This window comes from Lynx rufus, unplaced genomic scaffold (assembly GCF_022079265.1).
Source record: "Lynx rufus isolate CCGP_SWC_20201006 ecotype Redwood Valley unplaced genomic scaffold, mLynRuf1.p SCAF_8, whole genome shotgun sequence".
Taxonomy (NCBI): Eukaryota; Metazoa; Chordata; class Mammalia; order Carnivora; family Felidae; genus Lynx; species Lynx rufus.
In genome coordinates this window covers 65,142,728-65,157,192 of record NW_025814896.1, presented here as the reverse complement: position 1 = coordinate 65,157,192, position 14,465 = coordinate 65,142,728, and the positions used below count along the sequence as shown (strand labels likewise).

The 14,465-nt window shown below is 47.4% G+C and overlaps 1 protein-coding gene across 1 annotated transcript; it reads left to right on the top strand.

Annotated features, from left to right (window-relative positions):
• Positions 1-8,026: 8,026 nt before the first annotated feature.
• Positions 8,027-13,894, top strand: LOC124503901 (serine/arginine repetitive matrix protein 1-like). The gene is made up of 3 exons (XM_047069181.1): positions 8,027-8,067; positions 12,545-12,652; positions 13,012-13,894. The coding sequence occupies exons 1-3, from the start codon at positions 8,027-8,029 to the stop codon at positions 13,892-13,894; spliced, it is 1,032 nt and encodes a 343-aa protein (XP_046925137.1).
• The last annotated feature ends 571 nt before the right edge of the window (positions 13,895-14,465 follow it).

Genomic DNA, 14,465 nt, shown 5'->3' with positions numbered 1-14,465 from the left:
TCACCTCTGCCCACCTCACCCCAAGGGGTGTGTGCCCCTGATCTTCACTGTTCTCTTCCCACTGCTGCCCCTCTGGTGGCTCCAATCCTTTGGGTCAGAGGGGAGAGTTCTTTCTTCCATTCAACCAGGATTTGTGCAGTGTACAACGCTGTTCACTGTCCTAGGTGCTTAACGGTGAACTAACCAGTGATCAAAACAACCAGAAAGCCCAGCCTGCACAGGGCTTACAATCTAACCTGTCTCACAAGATTTTAAAAGGAGGTTGTTGGGAATTTAACATGCTGAGTCAGAATGACTGCTTCCTAGAACAGAAGTCTGGAGAAGTCTAGTTTAACCCAAAAAGGAACAAAGTACCTGTTTGGAACCCCTGGTAAGTGTGTTTGGGGCGGGGGAGGGGGGTGATATTTGGGACCGCAGGACCTCTTTGGTCCTCTGGAACAGGGCTTGGGAAGCTACAGCCCACAGGTGGCCCACTGCCTATTTTATATGGCCACAAGCTAAAAATAATGCTTACATTTTGAAATGATTGGGGAAAAAAATCAATAGAAGAGCAATATTTTGTGACGTGTGAACATTATATGACATTCACCTTTCAGTGTCCAAGAGTTTTACTGGGACACGCCCATTCGTTTACACGTTGTCTGTGGCTGCTTTGGTGCTACAATGGCAGACTTCAACAGTTGGGACAAAGATTGCATGTGGCCCCTAAAGCCTAAAACCTTTACTCTCCAGCCCTTTACAGAAAGTTTGCTGACCGCTGCTGTCGAATCATACAGCTAAGACAGCAATTTATCTTCCATGTGCATGGGGCTGGCCCAGTGAGGCAAGCAGGAATCTCTTCTCTACCCACCCGTGGAACAGAATCATAAGGTGGACTTAATGTTGGCAGCTGAGAACCTGTCCCTGCCATCTGTTTTCTCTTCAACACCCACGGAGACAAGCCCTCCTGCGAAGTTCCTGACAAATGCAAGGTTCCTTCCTGGCAGAGTCTTCGATGTTGTTTGCTGAGTTCAGGAAAAAACCTTCACCTTGGGAGGTTCAGGTTCCTTGGTGGGGGGATTCATCCATCCTCTCAACTCTGCAAAATTTAATGTTTATTTATTTTTGAGAGAGAGAGAGAGCGCATAAGTGGAGGAGGGGGAGAGAGAGGGAGACACAGAATCTGAAACAGGCTCCAGGCTCTGAGCTGTCAGCACAGAGCCCGACGCAGGGCTCAAACTCACGGACCGTGAGATCATGACCTGAGTCGAAGTCAGATGTTTAATGGGCTGAGCCACCCAGGTGCCCCTGTTTTCTTTTTTTAAGTTTATTTTGAAAGAGAGACCATGCATGAGTGTAGAGGGGGGGGCAGAGAGAGAGGGAGACAGAATCTGAAACAAGCTCCAGGCCTGAGCTGTCAGCACAGAGCCTGATTGGGGGGGGGGGGGGAGGGGGGAGGGGCTCAAACTAACAGACCATGAGCTGGTGACCTGAGCCAAAGTCAGACGCTTAACCAACTGAGCCACCCAGGTGCCCCTCAACTCTACAAGTTTAAATAATAATACTATGCCTGTGGAAAGGACACAGGAGTAAGGGTCAGTGGAAATGGGTTCAAATCCCCACTCTGCCACTTAATTAGTTGTGTGTAGCAGGCAAATTATTTAATCCAAAGAAAGAAGCCTCCATTCTCTCATCTGTGAAACGGCCAGCATTGCCCTCTTCAAAAGGCTATATTCAGAGAAACTAATGCGATCATGGAAACACATCTACCCTTTTCACGGGTAGGGGAGCAATATTAGCTGAATTAGCATCCTTCATTCCGGTTTGTCTATGGTGACTCCACCAGAGAGTCAAGGTGAGAAAGATCTAGAATAGTGTTCTGGACCTCAGTCAAGGTATCTGCCTGTCCTGAGGCCCCAACTCCCACCCTCACCCCCCAGATTCCACCTACTCTCTGGAGTCAGATTAGGGGATTCTCAACCATGCAGGGACACAGGCCTCTCAAACTAAATAAGAACCACAGTAACACCCCTGTGGTTCTTTGGCAGGATCATGTCTCAGAGTTTGGCGGACGTCACAGCTGCCCTCCATCAAACTCCCCAAACCCCATCCAATGCATGATGGAAACACCAGCTGCAGCCCCCTTGACCTATTTGCTTATCTCTTCCCCCAGTCGGTAGCCCTCTCCAGTGCAGTGAGTTTCTTCCCTACTATGGACCCCTGATTATCCTAAGTTCAACAACCATCTTTTTCAGATAGTTTAGGGTTGAAGGGGGAAATGTGCAAATAAGAATGATTTTTAAAAATGAAAACCTTCCTCCCTCACTGGACTATAAGCATGCGAGGGGCAGAGACTATTTCTGTTCTCCGTTGTGTCACTGACACCTACATGGTGCCGAGCACGTGATGGGGGATCCATAAACATCCTTTGAATGAATGAATCAGTGAATGAATGGCATCTTAGGATTTAACACCAGGTGTTTTCCGGGTCATCCTGTGACAATTTTTATGTGTTTATACATATCCCTTCTATGTGAAACACAACATTCTACACCCAGGAGGTGCCTAAAACAGATCAGTGGAAAGTGACAACAGTGAATATGAAGGTTGAAAGGTCGGTCTCCCAAATCTCAAAGCCAAATGAACAGAACAAGACATGTGAATAGGGTCTCAGTTTAATAGCATCTTTAAAAAACAAAAGGGGGCGCCTGGGTGGTTCAATCGGTTAAGCAGTCAACGCTTGATCTTGGCCCAGGTCACCATCTCGCAGTTTGTGAGTTTGAGCCCTGCATCAGGCTCCATGCTGACAGTGTGGAGTCTACTTGAGATTCCCTCTCTCTCCTCTGTCTCTGCCCTTCCCTCTCTCTCTTTCTCTTTCTCTCAAAATAAGTACATTTAAAAAAATAGTATCTTTAAAAACAAGCAAACAAACAAAACCCTTCTTTTGCAAGAGGGCTAGTATCTTGTAGTTTATATTTTGTTCAAGGATTTTGCTGCCATAGGGTAATGATAACTTGGAACTTCGACCTGTGACCTGGGGAGGTGGGTGTGGCCATTCTATTGGTTACGTCCCCTGAAAAAATTCTCAAACTAAGAAAAAAGAAATACTCTGACAATGAAACACTAATGCTGGTACGTATAACTACTGTCCTCGTTGTTTAGGGGAAAGAAGTTTTAATTCTGGGCCAAAGAACAGATGTCAAATCCCCGGCCTTCCTCTGCTGTTTGCTGTTTGCTATGAGTCACTCTGGAGCCTGTCCATCCCAACACCAATTTTCGTGGGAGGCGTCAGTGTGTGGCTGGAAGTGTGTGCTGATGGATGGGCACACATGAGGATAGCTGGAAGGCTGGGCCTCAGCCTACGGTTGGCTCTGGCCTTCTTTGCTTTTTGGGTCACCTTGTTCCCCTTGCCCACCTCCCCCCTCTGTCCCCTTTGTTCTCCCTCCTGAGCCAGATTTTCACAATAAATATGGGCTCTCACTTCAGTTCCTGCAGCACTGGCTCATCAGAGACACAAGCGAGGGCGACAGAAATACCTTCGCTCAGGACAAGTATGTTGTCCGTGCCACCCAAGATGGCACAAATTCTAAGAAGAGAGAGGTCCATCTCCTGGACGGTGGTGGGAAGAGATGAATGGATTTCTTGGTCTTTTCACTTGGTGCCCCAGGAGAGAACCCTAGAGCCATCCTGACTTGCACACTTTCTTCAAAGCCTCCTGGAACCTTCCCAGGTTTTCTGGCTGACTCAGCCATTTCCACCAGTGGACCTGATCTCTCCTTTACTGATCTGAGCTAAGCTCTGCCAGTTCCCTTTTCCCCTTTATTTAAGCCACAATAGTGCTGGGATTTTGCATAAAGAACTTTGCTAGAAATCTAAGAAAAAAACCCAAACACTTGGAACAGGGTTTCCTCAGCCCAGCAGATGTCGTTAGTCAAGATCCCTGGTTCTTTTCCTGTTCTTACTTAACTCAGTCGCTGGACCAGCCACACAGAGCCCTTACCTCATAGGCATGTGTGAAGCTTCAGTAGATGTAATTGGTTTCCAAAATTTATCCCATTTTTGCACTCTAATGGATTTATGCCATTTTGCACTCTAATCAGTGCTGTAGAAGATTCCATTGTTCAAGATGGTGGTCTACCTTTGTTGTGGTCAGTCTTGGTCATGTCTTAAGTCATTTTGGTGGATATATATTAGTAGCAAGTTGCGGTTTTAATGTGTATTTCCCTAAAGAACAATGATGTCGAGCACCTTTCCTTATCCTGGTTGGCCATTTGGTTATCCTCTTTGATAAAGTACATTTCAAATCTTTTGCACATTGTTCGCTGGAGATAAGCACTTTGTCAGATACATCTATTGTGAAAATCTTCTGCCAGTCTGCAACTTGCCTTTGCACTCTCTTCGTGCTCATCTGGCCCAATGAAACCCTTCTGTAATATAAAACCAGAGTTAGGAGGACTGAATCTGCAGCACGGCCAGCTGCTTTTACTTGATTGCGTTTCCAAATCACTTTTCAGAAAGTCAATAATATTTATAATTCAGCACCACAGAAGGTGCCCTTGTGCCCCCTCTCAATCAATAGCCCCCTGCAAAAGTAAATTCTATCCTGACCTCTCTCACCATAGATTTGTTTTGCCTGTTCTTGTCCTTCACATAAATGGAATCAAGCAGCATGTACTCTTTTGTATGTGGCTTCTTTTTGCTCTACATTATGTCTGTGAGATCCATCCATTTTGTTTATGGCAATAGTTGGTGCTTTTTTGTTGCTATATGATATTCTGTTATATACCAAAACCTGAATTGCTTCCAAGTTGGTGCTGTGCTGAATAAAGTTGATATATATATTTATATAAATTTATTTAATATTTATATTTATAAGCATACAAAATATATAAAGCTATATTCTTTTTTAAAAGATTTTTTTAATGTTTATTTTTGAGACAGAGAGAGACAGAGCATGAATGGGGGAGGGGCAGAGAGAGAGGGAGACACAGAATCGGAAGCAGGCTCCAGGCTCTGAGCCGTCAGCACAGAGCCTGATGCGGGGCTCGAACTCACGAACCGTGAGATCGTGACCTGAGCTGAAGTCGGACGCTCAACCGACTGAGCCACCCAGGCGCCCCAAGATTTTTTATTTTTAAGGAAAGATTTTTTATTTTTAAGCCCCAATTGGGGGCTCAAACTCACAACCCTGAGATCGAGAGTGTCACACTCGGCCAACTGAGTCAGCCAAGCACCCCAAAACATTTCTTTTCTTCTTCTTTTTTTTTTTTTAATAATCTCTTCACCCAACACGGGGCTTGAACTCACGACCCTGAGATCAGGAATCACATGCTCTACTAAACTGAGCCAGTGAGGTGCCCCTTAAAGATGTATTCTTATAGGTCTTTGATAGACAAATGTAATCCTGGCCTATACCTAGGAATTGAGTTGCTGGGTCTTAGGGTATGAATTACTGCTTTGTTTTAGTAGATACTACAGATTTTTCCAACTGGTTGTATCAGAATACATTCCTACCCACAGTATGAGAATTTCACCTGTTCTACATCCTCCCCTCCAACACTTGATATTTCCAGTGTTGTTGTTGTTGTTTGAATTTTGGCCCTTCTGCCATGCACGGATCTTAGTGAAGCTTTAATCTGCATTTTCTTGACGACTAATGGCTTTGAGCATCTTTTCATATGTGTATTGGCCCCTTGGATATCCTCTTTTGAGAAATATCTGTTCAGTCTTCTGTACATTTGTAAACTTTGGTTTCTTTGGTATTTTTCTTATTGATTTGTAAAAATTCTTTATATATTGTAGATACGAATTCTTCATCAGAAATATATTGTGAATATTTTTTTCACAGTCTGTGGTTTGCCTTTTCATTCTCTTAATGATGTCTTTTGATGAATGGAAGTTCTTAAATTGAATGAAATTCAAATGATCACTTGTTTCTTGGACTTCAGTAAGACTCTCTGCTTTGGGTCCCAGGCTGCAGGCTGTTCTGTCCTGACCTGCAGGTCTTTTCCCTACTCTTCCCGCAGATCCCTTCTGCTCTGCTGGCTGGCTTGCTGTAGATTCCTCTTTGGATAAGCAGAATCATCCTCTCATTCTGACTTGTGCCTGGACTTATTTCCTCTGCAGCCACAGGTCTTGAAGGTTAGAACTATCAGACTGCCGGGGTCTCCCTGCCTGCCATCAGCAGCCAGTACTCCTTCCCTAGGTTCCTCTGCATCTCACATTCCAGTCCCAGCCCCACCCTGGCCTCATTCACCAAGGAGAGGTGATTCATTCATCCTTATCAAGTCTTTCCAGGCTCCGGTTACACCCCTCCCCCAGGCACTTTGACAGGTGACCTTTAACACTTCCTTTAGTGTCCTCTGGGCAAGGGAACAGTTCTCCTGATCTCCACTCTCTGGATTATGATATAAAATTACTTTTCACCTCAAGACCAAAACCTAATATCACAGGCTCAATATTTAAACTCCAAATGTGGGCCCAACACGATCCAATCAAAACGGACCCAAATGACCATTTTATTGTGTATCTCCAAAGTACCACCAGCCTGCCTCTCTTCCTCCTTTTAAGGGGTTCTTCACTTGCAAGTGATCCGGAAATGCGACCAAGGAAAAGCAGAATCCCATAAATTTGGATGTAAAAAAATGGCATCTTTATTTCTATGAACCTCTATTTGAAAATTTGCATTTCCTTACATAATGAATACAGAGAACAAACAGCAGCATTAGCAGTGCCTATGTCTTCATCACCAACAGAAATCACAGCTACCTTCGTATCACATAGTTGCTGATAACAGTTTATCATTCACACTTATCACTATTTCAATATTAGAGAAGCTATTAGACTCACCACTGGATCTCACATTTAATGGGTTGTTAAAGACACAAATACAATACCGTCTCACAAATTTGTTTTTTTTTTTAATTTTTTTAACGTTTATTTATTTTTGAGATAGAGAGAGACAGAGCATGAATGGGGGAGGGTCAGAGAGAGAGGGAGACACAGAATCTGAAACAGGCTCCAGGCTCTGCGCTGTCAGCACAGAGCCCGACGCGGGGCTCGAACTCACAGAGCGCGAGATCACGACCTGAGGCGAAGTCGGACGCTCAACCGACTGAGCCACCCAGGCGCCCCACAAATTTGTTTCTTAAAAGTATTCTGATACATTGATTTCAATATAGTTCATGAACTTTAAAACATTCTGACCAGCAGTCTCTAGGCTTTGCAAAACTGCCAGAAAGGTCCCAGATACAAAAAAGAATGAGAAACTCCTGATGACAAGAGATCCTCTGAGCCCATAGCAACTTGAAGTCACATGGCAACCCACACTGATGAATCCGCATCTATGCTTCTGGGTTGGTTGGTGCTGAAAGTCTGCCCGGTCTTTGTTACTGAGTTCCTTTGGTATGGGGGTGGGGGTGGGAGGATCTCAAGGGGCCCAGGCATGTGGCTCCAGTTTTCTCTAGATTCTGGCATTCCGGGGATTCTGAAAGAACAGGGCTCTTCTGCAGGTCAGAGGAAATGGGTAGCTATCCAGCTAAATAGATTTCATGCTTGACTTCAGGGGAATAGCCCAAATGATGATCTGTTTGGGAGAGTAAATTAAAGAGGTAAGCGGGCATGCTGATTTTATTTGGTTTAACTTTTGCTAGTTTCGTGGCTCCCCTAAGCATTTCAAAAGAAGAATATAGGTTGTCAAACCTCTTTTCCCAGTTTCATTATCTCCCCCACTGCCCAATTCAAATTTTGGCCAGATCCTGCTTCTCAGGGGGCACCGACCTTGGATTAGCCTGAAGGGGAGGCTTACCAGGACCTCTTCTCTCTCCAGGCCAATCAAAACAAGACTATTTCTTTTCTCACAGCTCCCAATACTGAGTCCTGGGTCACTCCCTCCTCCCACCCTCAGTCTCCTAACCAGTATCCCTCCTTGCATTTCTTGGACCAGAATGTTCATGAAGGAGAGCTGTCTTCCCTTTCTAGAAGCAATGCTTTTATGTTCTCATTTGATGTTGAAGAAAATATAAAATGGAAGAGGTCTGATTACACCATGTATGAATCCAGTTCCTCGGCTCTTGCCATGAAGGACCAGTGAGATTCCCAGGTCCCCAAAATTGGGGACGTATACTTCATTTCACTATCTAAATATCCTTAAATAGCATATTTCTTTTGGGGCCCTCCCCCCCCATCCTTCATCCCCCACCCACCTACCTCATGCATCCTAACCTTTCATTTCATCATACAAACCACTGGGACAATGAGTTGAGGCGATTGTAAGTCAGGTGAGACATTTCCGCTGACATCTTTGTCTTCTTGTGTCAAGAATGGTGTTGATGTCGCTGCCCCCACCTCCTCCTCCTCCCTTCACCCCATTAAGGTCCGTTATTCTGGCTGTTTAGATGTGTTCTTTTCCAGGAAAAGAGACCGTACCCCATCCTGTGTGTGACGTTCCTCCAAGGTGCTGTGAGTTCTCTGTAGAGAGCTAAGCTGTCATGTGTTGTTTTCAGGACCACCAGGCAAATTGCTGAAGTTGAAGGGGTTTTTTATTCACTATGTTTTTGCAATAGTTTGTCTTACTATGGAGACAAATGGGAGGACTCTGCCTTTACACTGGCTTTGTTTTATAGTTCTTAGATGTGTAACACCAATGAATGGTTTTGAGCTGCGTCCAGCCTGTAGTGATGGGTGTCAGTTTCTTGGACACTCCTTGGAAATCTGTGAGTCTGAGCAGTATGGTAATGATTCCAAGGCAAGTTGTCCTGGAATAAGCTTTGGGCTCTGTGAGTCATGACTGGAACTCAGTGATTCTAGTTCTGACCCTTCCTCTGACTCACATGTGGCCTTAGATAGGTCCTTTAATGTTTTTGGTCCCCAGTTTTCTCATCCATAAAGGGAGAGAGGAGGCCTGGAGGAGCTCTGAATCCCTTCCAGCTCGCTCTGTCATTTTATTATTCCAATAAATGAATCACAAAAAAAGTCATGAAGACATCCTAATTATAGCCATTAAGAAAAATAACTGTGATTCGGTTTTATATGGTGTTAAAGATTCCCTTCTGCCTATTGAGTCTCTTAACGACTCGATATGTGTACCCCCGAAACTCTACTGCATCCCTGTAAACTACTTTTTAAAATTGATTGTGGGCCAATATGAAATCCTGTGTCTTATTATCCAAGTCTCAGATTCTGAGTTGTAAGAAGGTCTATTTAAAATGGTATGTTTTTCTTACAGCGATTGTAAGTGGTCACATTTTATGATGTTTTAACATTCATTGCCATTCATTATCTAAACACTCCTCTGTAATCTGGTGAGTGTGTAGGGCTAATAAGTAGAATGGAATTCATTCTGGGCTTGATTTCATCTGCTGATTCTAGTGGAAGGCCTCTCTTATATCTGCTCCTTCTTTCTCAACATGGTTAAGGCAAAGAGACGTGGAAAACCTCAGACTCAGCTCAAGATTTTAAATCTCTGCAACTTTGGGGAAGGAAAAACATGTGGCTCGGTATCTTCATCCCCAAGCTTAACAGCTTGTGTGGTGATATTTCACATGAAGAGAAATCTATTGTCACTGTATTTGTCCAAGTTATTAGAATTGTCGCTATACTGCTTTATTTTCAAACATAGACTTTTCCCGCCTGTCTAGTGCTCATAAGGCCTAATCATGTTTTAATGTCATCTGACATTTATTTGTTTGACTTTATAATGCTCCAAGAAGGAACAATGCGGGGGAGAGGGCCTCCAAGGGCACAGTGATATTTCACAATCCGACTGAATCTCAGGCAAAAGGCATCCCTGTTCATGCTGCTGCCGAACGCCCCACTTAGCCTATTTAAGATTATGGGATGCCACAGACAGATTCTTTGTAGGCTGTGCCCTTTATTGTAAGCCCTTATCCCGTTGAACCAGGCTCCCTCTCTCCTATCTTTCCCTTTCTGGCTCCGCTGCCCCCACTCCCTCCCAAGTACACGCTAACACTTGTACTTGGACTACGTTTTCCAAAACATATACTTAGAGTTTCATTTACTGATTGCTCTGCTGCGCTCCAAATGGCCCAGCATCTTGTCGATGAAAGAGTGTAAATCATGCCTTACGTGGGATATGGTAGGATGTGATGTTTAGACAAAGGAAAATATGCTTCCTTATAGAAGCACCAGGCACTAAACCATCTGGATTGGAGAGAACATTTTCAGTCATTCATCCTGATGTTTTGTCTACGCAGTCCCAAACATCTGGGACCTGGGTGACAGACTGAATTTTTCACTTCACATCCAGATGTTTTTGCACCATGCTGAAACAGCTTAAAGTACGCAGCTATATTTTTAAGAATTTAAATAGTAAAAGTGTAGAAGTTATACTCATTTAAGTTTTGACACGGAAAAGATGAGAGAAATAGAGACAAACTTTTGGCTGTTCTTTATGCAATATGCTAGTTTTTTGTTTTTGTTTTTGTTTTTTTTTTAAGGCACGTATTCTGCAAGTCAACTATCAGAATTAAAAGCATTATGAAGAAATATCCCCAGAAATACCGCCTGTCATGAAAAATACAATAATTTGGACTGTTGTTCAACAGGGAAAATGCTCAGATCCTGCAAATTCAGGTAAGACTTGGACAGTTCAAAAGCTGTTCTCAAAAACAGTTGCTTCACAGCTTAAAAAATGAGAGTGTCATTGGAAATGACTCTAATTACATGTATTTCTTGCATGAACATGAGAATGCACGATCAACAGGTTGTCGAGATTCTAACAGGATTTGCAAGGAGGCTTTTCAGACCTTTTAAAGACTTATTTTTGAGAAATGCTTTGAATGATTCAAAGTGGAAAATAAGATTCTATCTGCTGGAGCCACCTTGAACATGTCACAAGAACAGGAGCAGAAAGGAAGTTTCAACATTCTGCAACACAACCATTTGGAAACAAGAAAACATTTTGCGTTGTTTGGAGAATTTGTATGTCTCTGGATTCCTCCCATTAAATGGAACTGGGTCTAATGCTTGTTAGACGACATGCTCAGAACATATTTCTTGTATTAGAAGACACAGCATTTAATCTGGCGCTGAGCCGCCGACAAGTTTTGTGGCCATTTCTATGCCATGAAAATTCCAATATATTTTTCATTATTTCCACGAAGGCACATACAGTGTGTTCATTACACATAGCAGTATTATTGAACTGAACTGGCCTGGTACAGCACTTCTGCTGACTCAGCACATGGTTTCTCTTTTCCAGATTACTAAAACAACTTTCCTCTGGGGTAAAGGCTTCACAGAAAGCAAAGGGGAAGAGAAATACAGAGGGGCCTTATTTTCGCCCTTAATTATACCACGTCCACAGGCAAATGCAAAATCAGACTCAACTTTTCAAGGTTTATAGAACTAAAAAGTCCCTCCCCCTTGCCTCTCTCCCACCCCAGCAGAGTAGGAACCCCACAAAGTTGGGAGGAAGCTCGTTGTTCACCCATGAATTTGCACCAGGCCTGACCCTTGGGGTTGGACTCAGATGCAAGGTTGCCTGTGCCTTTTTAAGGCTGTGTGTAGGGTATTTTAGGCAAGGCAGGTCAGTCTCGGCTTCATGAACTTGTACCAGGAAACATTTCGTGGTTTGAGTCGTGCATTGAGTAAGCTGCATACCCCAGACATCACATAGGCACTTGTAGGGCCTGGGGTGAACCGGGGGTCACAGCACGTGTCCACCGTCTCTGCCTAATTCAACACTGGAGCCTTCAGAGACTTAGGGTTGTGTGTGCATGCCCCCCCCCGCCCCCCCCCCCGACCACATTGTACAAGCTGAAAGGCAATGGCCAGTTGCTATACATATCAAACGTTCTTGAAGTTCAGTTCTCTGCTCCGTGCCACACTCAGCCGTCTGGTGCGGTGGGAATCGCTGGGCTGCAGGGTAGCTCGTGGAACCGGGTCAGGAAGAATATTGTGAACCTCCGGTCTCCCACCTCCCCCGCCTTTGGCCTCCCCCTTGACCGGCTCACTAATCAATGCAAATGTCGTAGGAGGCCAGGTCCGCAATTGGCATTCCAGAGATCGCGGACCACCAGCCGAGCTTTAAATAAGTGCAGATGTGACAGGCAGGAGACCAGGGAGGGCCGCCTCTCCGCCCCGCACCTCCCTCCCGGCGCGGCCGGGTGCACACCGCCGCGGGCCTCAGCTGTGTGCGCAGGGTGCTCGCGGCGGCTGCGGGGAGTATGTTCGGGAGCAATGGGGTGCACACATAGTAACTGCAGAGGCAATGGAGGCCCCAAAGTTTGAAGGCAGTGCGGGAACAGTTTGAGCCCCAGCTAACCCAAACCCTAACCCAATGCTTCTTCCCTAAAGTGGCTGGGGAGTAACGCACCCTCGCCGCCAGCCCCGGCCTCCAGGGGCCCGACTGCCCGGCCTGGCTCGGGAAATTCTGAACTTGGCTGGCCGGGACAGCTGGGGAGGCTCCGCTCTTCCGCCGCAGGGCCCGAGCAAGCAGAAGGCGCTCTGGGCCCGACCCGCGGGCGACCCAGAGATTCTGGATTTTCTCCCCGGCTTACCCCCACCCCAAAGGGAAAGGCACCTTCCCCTTCCCAACCCCTAGGGGCTTGGACGAAAGATCCCAGTCGGAGACGTCCGGGCCCGCGGGCCGAGGAGAGCGCGGTCCTGGGAGTGCGGCGGAGGCCGAGGGAGCGGGAGAGGTCAAGCCCCGGTCAGTCCACGAGCCCCGGCGGAGATTGAGCGGCGCTGCCCCGGGCGAGAAGCGGCGCGGACCGCCCCATCTCTGCAAAATGCCTGCAGAACCGGCGACCCGCAGGCTCCCTTGTAGCCCCGACTGCGGGCTCCGCGTTTAAGGGCTTGGGGCAGAGACGGAAAGGCGAGAAAAAAAAATTCGGAGCCATGTGCATTCTTCCGTGTTTGATCTGCCCCGAGCCCGATTTCGAATTTATTCACAACCAGCTCCCCAACTCTCCAATCTCGGGGTGGCTCCGCGAGCTACTAACCCCGTCCGGTCCCGGCTCGCGCGGCCACCCTCGCCTGCGGTCTCGTCCTCCGCCCCGGGCCTTTCAGGTCCGAGCGAACCCCTTCGGCCTCTCCTGACCCGCTCTGCGGGTGCCGCTCCCGGGGCCCAGGGGGGCGGCGGGGACGCAGCTGCAGACCGCTTGGCGGCCGCCCAGCGAAGCTCCGGGGCCAGGCTCCCACACCACCTTCGGCCCCGCGCATTCCCGCCTCTCCGGGCCCCAACCGCGCCAGCCTCGCGCCCTGCAGCTGCGGGATCGGCTCCCCCCGGAAACCTGCAGACCGGGAGGGGCCGGCCGCCGCGCCGGGTGCACGGTGGAGAAGGTTTGCCCTGACGCCAAACCCGGTCGCCCCCGGCCTTCCCAACGGCCTCCCGCTCATCGGCGACACCCGTCTGGGCGCCCACCGTCCGCCCCGCGCCTCTGCGCCTCCGGGCACCCCCTCCGCCTTGGGGCACGCTCGGAGGGACCCGGGGCGGGCCAGCCGGAGCCCCGGGGCCGCGAGCGTCACCCGCGCCCAGCGCCGCTGCCCGCCCCGGGGCGCCCCTCCCTCCTTCCCTCCCTGCCTCCGGGCCACGCTCGGCGGCGAGGGCTCCAGGCCAGAAGCACCGGCACCGGCGCGCACGAACCCGCAGCGCTGCGGCACGGAGAGCCACGTGCGCCGAGCCTCGCCGCCCCAGGCCGGTCCCAGCTGCCCCCGGCGCAGCCAGCACCCCGCGCCGCCGCCCGCCCGCCGTGGCCACTCGCCGGCACCTGCACCCTCCTCTCCCGCTTGCCTTTCCATCCGCGAGAAGTGCCACTTCCTTAAACAAACAAACAAACAAATTTCGGAGACATTCACGAAAAAGACGAGCGGGCTACGACAATCCGAGCGCCGAGGCACAGAAACGCAAACTGGCCCAGAGCGACCTGGCTTGGCGCAGAGACTCATTTAACCAGCCGGAGAGGCGACAGCAATGGGTGTGCGGAAAGCGGAGCTGTTCTTAAAAGACAGAGTGATAAACAGCCTCAAATTATATCGAAAAGCTATTCAGACCCTTAATTATTTTACGTGGACCCGTCCTAATTGAAATGCCGATTGTAAGCAAAAACAAGAACTTGAATTTATTGAGGCAAGTTCTGTTCACAGAGGCCAACAGGAGTAGGAGACACGTGGCGATTAAATTGCTAGGCGATGCGACCCCTATACCATACTTTGCGGAGACGTTCTAATGAATTTGCCTATTTTTTAAGTGCAAAATGCAGCTAAACAGCCTTCCCTACAGCTAACACCCCCAGATAATATGGTTACTTTGCTATGTAAAATTTCTTGGTGATGCATCTTCTAAAACAGTACCCACAAGGTTTCCGATTGTGTAATATAAACAGCAGGACGTAACCAGGCTAAAGAGCTGTTAAGTCCCTTTATGTAAATACCTGATGCCATCATTCAAAAATAGTTGTTAGTTTGTATAGCAAATCTAAATCACAGGGCCAAGCTTAGCTGCCCTTTCATGAATAATATCT

What these genes read in the sequence shown, in the direction of transcription:
- LOC124503901 (XM_047069181.1), top strand. Translation starts at nt 8,027, where the DNA reads ATGTATGAATCCAGTTCCTCGGCTCTTGCCATGAAGGACCA. An exon ending in GCTCTTGCCATGAAGGACCA is followed by an intron (nt 8,068 to 12,544) that starts GTGAGATTCCCA and finishes CCCAACCCCTAG; the next exon opens with GGGCTTGGACGAAAGATCCC. An exon ending in GCGGGAGAGGTCAAGCCCCG is followed by an intron (nt 12,653 to 13,011) that starts GTCAGTCCACGA and finishes CGGGCCTTTCAG; the next exon opens with GTCCGAGCGAACCCCTTCGG.